We start from the raw sequence: 8,396 nt of genomic DNA, 5'->3' as shown, positions 1-8,396 counted from the left end.
GAATAGTAGTACTAGTAGTAGTAGCAGCAGTAGTAGCAGCAATCATGGCGTGGAGGAGGAGGAGGAGGAGGAGGAAAATACAAACTTCTGGCGAACCGAATAGTAGTACTAGTACTAGTAGCTGCAGTAGTAGGAATTATGGAAGAGGAGGAGGAGGAGGTGGAGGTGGAGGAAGAAAAACAATCACCTGGGCGTACCAATAGCAGTACTAGTAGTAGTAGTAGTAGTAGTAGTAGTAGTAGTAGTAGTTGTAGCAATCACGGAGGAGGAGGAGGAGAGTCGCGCCAACCTTTGAACGAAAAGATACGAAAACGGCGCGCTCGCCCGCTGCTGCCTGCCTGCCTGCCGCCGCGCCCTCCGGAAACAGACGAAAGTGAAAACTGAGGTATATACGAGTCCCGTTGGTCATCGGTCACCTCTACACGCTTGTCTTCTGCGATCACCACCCCCTTCCCCCTAACACCTCCCTCCCCCACCTCCCTCCCTCCTAGGAAATGATGCCCTTCAGCCTTCGAACGCGCGCGCGAACGCACACACGCCGTTCACCCAGCCGTTCTTTTAAGAACCCCAATGTTCTAAAGTTCACGTAGTCCCTCGTCTCTGCTCTTACATGGCAACATGGGCGCTCTGCAAGTAAGGAGAGAAAGAGAGAGAGAGAGAGAGAGAGAGAGAGAGAGAGAGAAAGAGAGACCTCTTGGCTGTATGGAATGCTGGAAATATATATATATTTATAATATATATATATAATAACCCTAGAAAGTGAAATATTGCAACAGTGCTTTGACGAATGGAGTTGTATATATAGTATATATCGCTTTGGGACAACCATAACTTCTGTTAAACTTGTGTTCTTTATAAGTTGTGCTCTAACCAGTGCTTTTTTTTTTTTTTTTTTTTTTTTTTTTAATCAGTTCCTTCTTCCCTAATACTCTAAGTGATTCCTATGGACGTTTTGGATATGTTGCATGTGTTCGCTCTCGGAGATTCTAGTTTTGTGTGTGTGTGTGTATCTGTTTATCTGTGTTTTTTTTATGTTTAGTTTTTTTGCTAATATCTTGTTGTGATATGAGTAATTTCCACTAACATCTTTTATTGCTTGTACTAATTTAATTTTTAATTTTAAATCACTTTGTTCAGTCTCATGCACAAAGAGTAAAGTTCATGTTTATATATATATATATATATATATATATATATATATATATATATATATATATATATATAGATACCATATTATATATATATATATCTATATATATATATATATATATATATATATCTATTATATTAATTATATATATATATATATATATATATATATATATATATCATATATATATATATATATAATATATATATATTGTGACTGCATGCTTCAAAGTTTGCGATTACTAATTTCATCATTAACACACGCCCTGGATTCGGATCTGGCGAGGGAGTGGCAATTTAGGCGCGCGTTGAATTCCACTGTGCCTGTGTTCAACGAAACAGTGAATTATGTACCTGAGAGTCAGTCATCTTTGGTGGTGTTGGTGGTCACAGCCAGGCTGGAGTAGGGATGAGGCTTGCAACCTCACTCCTGACATAAGGAGTGTGGCTGAATCTGTCAGCAAAAGTGCAGTTGTGATGGTAAATGTAAGATATTGTTGATTCTTGTGGGTATCTAAGAGATGTAATGGGTACTTGTAGGATCAGAGAAGAGGTGAGGGGGGGCAAGTAAGGTAGCTGCGTCCATACAAAGGCTCTGTGGAAGGATTGTGGTGTTTATGGAAGCTGAATTTGGGATGCATGATGGGAATGGTTAGCCAACTCCCCTTTTATTGAAGTAACGATAGGATACTGAATATTCTTTGAAGGTTGAATTATTTTAGGTAAACTGCATGTGATTGCTGAGCCAACTCCCCTTTTATGGAAGTAACGATAGGATACTGAATATTCTTTGAAGGTTGAACCTGCTTAGGTAAACTGCATATGTAGTATATACAATTCGCCTCAACATATGTAGTATAATGTTGAGTAAGGAGGATTGGAAGGGACATATAGATTTAGTAAAAACACTGGGAAAATTGAAAAGATGGACTGAAGACCACTTAGATGGCTTGGTCATGGGGAGAGAATGGAGGATTATACGTTGGTGAACTGGGAATATTAGAGGGAAAGAAAGACGTAGAAAGTGCTAAAATGATAATACCATGAGATAAGCAGCGGAAAGGTGGGGTCTTAATAACTAGTAAGCGATTGTAAGCAGGATAGTGGTGAATGGCATTGTATGTGTGAGTGTGTGTGTGTGAGGGGGTTTGACATGCTGCAAATGAGCTTTGTGTATTGTGTATGGGTTTATGAAGTGGCTGATATTATGGAAGTTTTCTGCAAGAGGATTCATCCACACACTTCAGAAGTTCTTGATTGTTGCCTAGTTTTTGATGGTATGTTTACTGTTGTAAGAATTGGTTAAATTTTGAGAGTAAAAATTGGTTCAATGATGAGAACTATATATATATATATATATATATATATATATATATATTATATATATATATATATATATATATATATATATATATATATGTGTGTGTGTGTGTGTGTGTATATATATATATATATATAGTGCCCTAGAGATCGAACGCATTCAACATTTGATCACTGCCCACTGCTCCTCTTTGCCTTAGCTAGGACCAATCAAGCACTGGCTACTGGTGGCTCAGCAGACAGACCTATGGGACCTGCAGTACCACCAAACTCCCATGTTTAACTTACAGAGACATAACATAAAAATCTCGTTCCTTTAAAAGCCATCGAGCTATGAGTGGCGCACGAACTCAGGACAACTTGAATGAGAATTCAAGGAGAACCCACAAAGCTACAACGATTTTGGGAACAAAAAAACAATATTTGCGATTCCTAGACTACTTAGAATTCCAGAGATCCTGGTTAATAAGTCTTATTGCTTAATGAATGACAAGCAAATAGATATGCAGGGACTGAGACCAGTAGACTAACCCCTGGTATTTCTCAGTCTGCAACGGCCCAAACTCGCCCTAGGCCTGCTGGCTCGTAAGTGGCCTCCGCTCGTAGGGAGGAGTCAGCCTAATATGGGGTATAATTGGGCGCTTTTGTGCACTTGTTTGTCAACTTCTTTGTCACAAACCTACTTCGAGAGATATTTTCCTCGCGCATTGAGTTAGTTTTTCTACTGCAAGGATTCGGGGTAATTTGGAAGCATAAGTAGGATGTTTGTTGAGAAGTTTAAGAATGGCTTCAGGAAATTCCCTGGAGTTCTTGAGAAGGAAATATTCCTAAGGAAGATATTCTTAAGAGTTAAGAGAGAAGTATTTCTAAGGAAATATTCTTAAGCAATATACATTCTTAAGAAAGAAACATTCTTGAGATAAATATTCTTAAGAAAGAAATATTCTTGAGATAAATATTCTTAAGAAAGAAATATTCTTGAGACAAATATTCTTAGGAAAAAAATATTCTTAAGAAGGAAATGTTCTTTAAAATTAATATTCTTAAGAAGGGAGTATGATTATGAAAAATATACCGATGAAAGAAATACTATTGGAAAAATATCCTTAAGAAAGGAATATTCTTCATAAAGAAATATTCTCAAGAAAGAAATATTCTTAAGAAAACCAATCTTTAGGTATACTCTTCATAAATATGCTTAAGAAAAAAATATCCTTAAGAAAAATATTAGTAAAAAACATTTTTAGGAAAAATTATCCTTATGAAAAAAATTTTCTTAGAAAAAAGACCATTTTTCTGAAGGCTATTTTTTCCTAAAAATATTTCTCTCTTACGAATATTTTTCTTTAGAATATTTCCTTCTTAAGTATATTTATTAAGAATATTCCCCAAGAATGGTTTTCTGAAGAATATTTGTCTTAAGCATATTTCTTTCTTAAGAATACTTTTCTTAAGCATATTTCTTTCTTTAGATACCCAATGCTCTTAACTTTAATCATATTGCTTTCTTGAGCATATTTTTAAGGCAAGAATATTTTTCTTAAGCATATTTCTTTCTAAAGCATATTTTCCCAAGAATATTGCTTAAAGAAATCTTAAGAAAAATAATCTTAAGAAGAAAAATATCTTAAGAAAAGATTCTTAAGAAAGAAATATGCTTAAGAAAAGTATTCTGAAGAGAGAAATGTTCATAAGAAGTATGATTTCCCCCTTTTAAGGCAGAAATAGTCGTTGGGAAGGAAAACCATTTCTTAAGGAATATTCTTAAAGAAGAAATATGAACGATAATTTAGACGTATATATATAATATATATATATAATAATATATATATATATTATATATATTATATATATATATATGTATAAAACAGTCTCCCAAGGCAGTCGTGTTGACGTCTTTGAATAATAAAAGAATAATGAATAAATGAACAGGCAACAAAAGCTAATCTGATAAAGACGAGAGAAAATGAGACCGAACCACTTAACAGGAATTTAAACAAAGATCAGAAAAATATATATATATCAGGTATCTGGGCTAGAAGGAGAACCTGTTTAATTTGCAAAAAGTGAAAGGAATTTGTAAAGTGAATTAAGGATTAACTGTCTCGCTTCCTGTCTTTATCTCTTAACTTCTTCTGCTTCTTCGAAACTTTTACTTTCCATTTGTCGTACTTACATCTGCATATACTTCCAGTTAGCAAATCAGTCAAGGCATAGTACACACACACATTCTCTCTCTCCCTCTCACTCTCGTGTTTTGTTCAAAATTCAAGAGAGATCTGAGGTTGATTGATTGATTTTTAGTTGTTAAAACTTTCGATGTCACAAAGACCTAAGATGAAACCGTATTCTTTGAGTCGTTTCCAGTCCATTTTAACCATCTTCATTCCTCCTTGAAATAGGTTAAGACTGAAGTGATTTCTTCATCATACATATTTATAAAATAATTAAATTTGTGTCAGATATTCGTAAGCCGTCCACACGGCCGAGCTTTGCTCGACGAACTTGTTCGATGTGACGTCAGAAGCGGAGAAACTGCGGTAAAGTTCTGACTTTAACCGCCGTTTCTCCGCTTCTGACGTCACATCGGACAAAGTTCGTCGACCAAAGCTCGACTGTGTGGACGGGGCCTAAGGAATGAAAGGAGGTTTTTTTCTCCTCTAATTCTTGATCAAAATTCTATAGTCTGTTTTCATCCCAGGGGAAAAGTTATCATGTACTGATATACCATGCAAAAAAGATGCTTTGAAATTCATTTCATCTAGTTTTATCATTTATTTTGAAGTTCAAAATTTCGTTCAAAATTTGAACTAAATTTTGGCAAAAAACTGGACACGGACTTCATATTGAATACCAATGACCCATTTACTATATCAATAACTTAATATCTTATCATTGTTTTCATTTCTGTTCTTGACTTATTCTGAGATTCTCCTTTTCAATTATTTTTTGCCATTTCCCCATTTTTATAATTCCTCGTTATTTAGACGTTTCGTCTGCTTCTTTATCGTTAATCACAAGTATCCCAGTGGCGCACATCACTCAATTTATTTCTTCCATCGAACAGAGGTCGAAGTTTGCGTGGAAATGGAGAAATCCTGAGGTTCATATGTTCATATCCTACCTGGATTCTTAGGAGGCATCAGCGAAAATCTTGGGAAATCGTGACGTCACAGCGCCTCGGTATTGCCTCAGATCTGGCGGATATGATCAGAGGATTTCACACTCGTGTAAACACGTAGTTTGAACCAGGTGTGTGACGGCGCGTGTTTATGTGCGTTTCTCTAAAGTAAACATCTCTTAAATTTCAGTTTATTCAGTTCATGAATAAAGTGGGTTTTTTTTTGAAGCGTAGACTGGATATAATTTGAAGATCTATGAATTATTCACCCAAGGTGAGTGAAATTGAAAGGTGCCCGTCTGGTTCTCATAGACTTGTCTTGTCTTCATGCAACTGTGATGGGCGTGGTGCTTGTCTTATTATCAAGATTCTCTCTCTTTCTTTCCTCTAAGAATCCTATACTTATCTGCAAGCGTACCTGAGTGATCCCTTTGTACCTCCTGAATTCTCTCTCTCTCTCTCTCTCTCTCTCTCTCTCTCTCTCTCTCTCTCTCTCTCCTCTCTCATCTCGTCAACACAAGCTTAAGAATCGCATACTACATGCAAGCGTACCATTCAAGAGTACTGGAATCATTCCTAACTCTAAAATAGTATTCTCTCTCTCTCTCTCTCTCTCTCTCTCTCTCTCTCTCTCTCTCTCTCTTCTGAGAATCCTACACTTATCTGCAGGCGTACCAGCCAACTGATTCCTACGTACTACCTCTCAAATGCGTCATTGGAAAGCCAATTACAAAATGTAGCCCCGCCTCCTCATAATAGACAATTTTTTCTCCCCCCCCTTTACCCCCCCCGTGCCAATCCATTAACGCACGACACTCGATCAAACGATCGCCCCGAGATTCGTTAAGCCCTGCCTAATCATATACTGCCGTTGGTGATTAGCACCCGGTATCTTTCAAGGTTAAAATGGGTCAGGTGTCACACAGTCGACAGCTGTTGTGATAAATGATGCTGTTTCTCTCTCTCCCCCCTATTGAACGTGGGTATTTTGGGTATCGGATGTTTCTGCAGCCTTTTTTTAATTTATTACTTTTTTTTCAATTCCTTTTTCGCCGGTTCTATACATTACAACAAGGCCTGGTTCAAATGGGTCGTAAAACATTACGTCAAAGGCCATAATATTGGCATGAACTTTCTCATGTACCCCCCCCCCCCCCCCCTGGGGTGTCAGGGTTCAGGCGTGAGGCACGCGCGATGGGTGCCCCCCCCACCCCCCCCCCCCCCTTCTCTCTCCTCTCTCTCTCTCTCTCTCTTCTCTCACTATCCAGTACTGTTAACTTGAATATTGGAAAATAGGAGAATATTATTGCAATAATGGAGTTCCATTTTTCTAAATACTGGACAAAACCTCTAGATGGTCATCCTCTCTCTCTCTCTCTCTCTCTCTCTCTCTCTCTCTCTCTCAGTACTGTTAACTCGAATATTGGGGAATATTATTGCAATGGAATTCTATTTTTTCCGAATAATGGACAAAATCTCTAGTTAGTCATCCTCCTCTCTCTCTCTCTCTCTCTCTCTCTCTCTCTCTCTCTCTCTCTCTCTGAAGAAAGACAATAAACGCAGAAATGCTCGTTACAAGCAATGCGTAAACTTACTAGATTCTGATGCATTTGCTTGAATACAAGCACATACTTTATAGCTCCTTATTATTTTTTTTGGCCATCGTAAGCATGAATGTTGGCGCAAGCAAGCAAGCAAGCAAGGTGTCATAATAATCTGACATTTGAACAGCCTCGAAGTGGACGAGTTTTGGAGCTATACGAGTTTCCACCTGGATTCAATCATGAATTCTGACGAATAATGAATGAAAGGAAGTAGCTTATTCAAGCAGTTTATTCAAGAAGAATTTAACTTAAATTTAAACGTATTATCTCTTCAGTAAGATGGAAATATGAAGTAGAATTATAATATATATATATATATATATATATATAGATTTATAGATATATATGTATATATATACTATATATATATATATATATATATATATATATATATATATATATATATATTTATATCTATATGGTTTTCATGTTTCATGTCAGCCTGAAGTACTGTAGACACAAAGTTGTGCATGATCTACTGTAGATGAAGAGAGAGAGAGAGAGAGAGAAAAGAGAGAGAGGCCGGGGCGGGGGGGGGGGGGGGGGGGGGTGGGGGGGGAGGGAGGGGGGGGTAGTGTAATTGACTCCAAGTCTTGTTAAATGTTTAGACAAGGAATATTATTTTAACAATACCTTTGCCTTTTATCAGAGCAATAGTGTGTGTGGGACAGGAGAGAGAGAGAGAGAGAGAGAGAGAGAGAGAGAGAGAGAGAGAGCAGTGTAATTGGTAAATATTTAGACAAGGAGTATCATTTTAAAAATACCATTGCCATTTACCAGGGGCAGTTACCAGTAGTTGAGAGAGAGAGAGAGAGAGAGAGAGAGAGAGAGAGAGAGTTGAATTAATTGAATGATTAAGCTTCATTTTATCAGAGCTAAGAACACAACGTCTCAAAGTCTGAAGGTCTCAGATTTCAGCTTCTTGGTCAATTTCCTGTTTACTCCAATTATAAGTTACCATCGATTTCCTAAGTAGCTCAGCAGCTTTTTCTATTTACATTTTTCTATGTAAATGAGAGAAACTGCGATGACTTTGCAATCTAATTTATGTGAAGGTAAATGTTTTTTTTTTAAATGCCCAAATATGATAGAAGCAATCAATGCACATTCACGCGTGGTGCAGAAATCAATTCCTGACGCACATCGGGTTTCGAACCCTCCTCGCCTTTCAGTTTGAAGTCCTGGTTCGATCCTGACGCGAG

The 8,396-nt window shown here is 37.2% G+C and overlaps 1 protein-coding gene across 1 annotated transcript in view; it reads left to right on the top strand.

Annotated features, from left to right (window-relative positions):
- Positions 1 to 498: 498 nt before the first annotated feature.
- Positions 499 to 8,396, top strand: part of LOC135223810 (uncharacterized) — a 26,301-nt gene continuing 18,403 nt past the window's right edge. The window contains exon 1 of the mRNA XM_064262635.1: positions 499 to 633. Within this exon, the coding sequence (XP_064118705.1) occupies positions 619 to 633 (15 nt within the window). The 5' untranslated portion in view covers positions 499 to 618. The remainder of the gene's footprint in view (positions 634 to 8,396) is intronic.

The sequence above is a fragment of the Macrobrachium nipponense genome, chromosome 10 (assembly GCF_015104395.2).
Source record: "Macrobrachium nipponense isolate FS-2020 chromosome 10, ASM1510439v2, whole genome shotgun sequence".
NCBI lineage: Eukaryota > Metazoa > Arthropoda > Malacostraca > Decapoda > Palaemonidae > Macrobrachium > Macrobrachium nipponense.
Note: the sequence above shows the minus strand (reverse complement) of the source record. Positions and strands in the feature narration are given on the sequence as shown.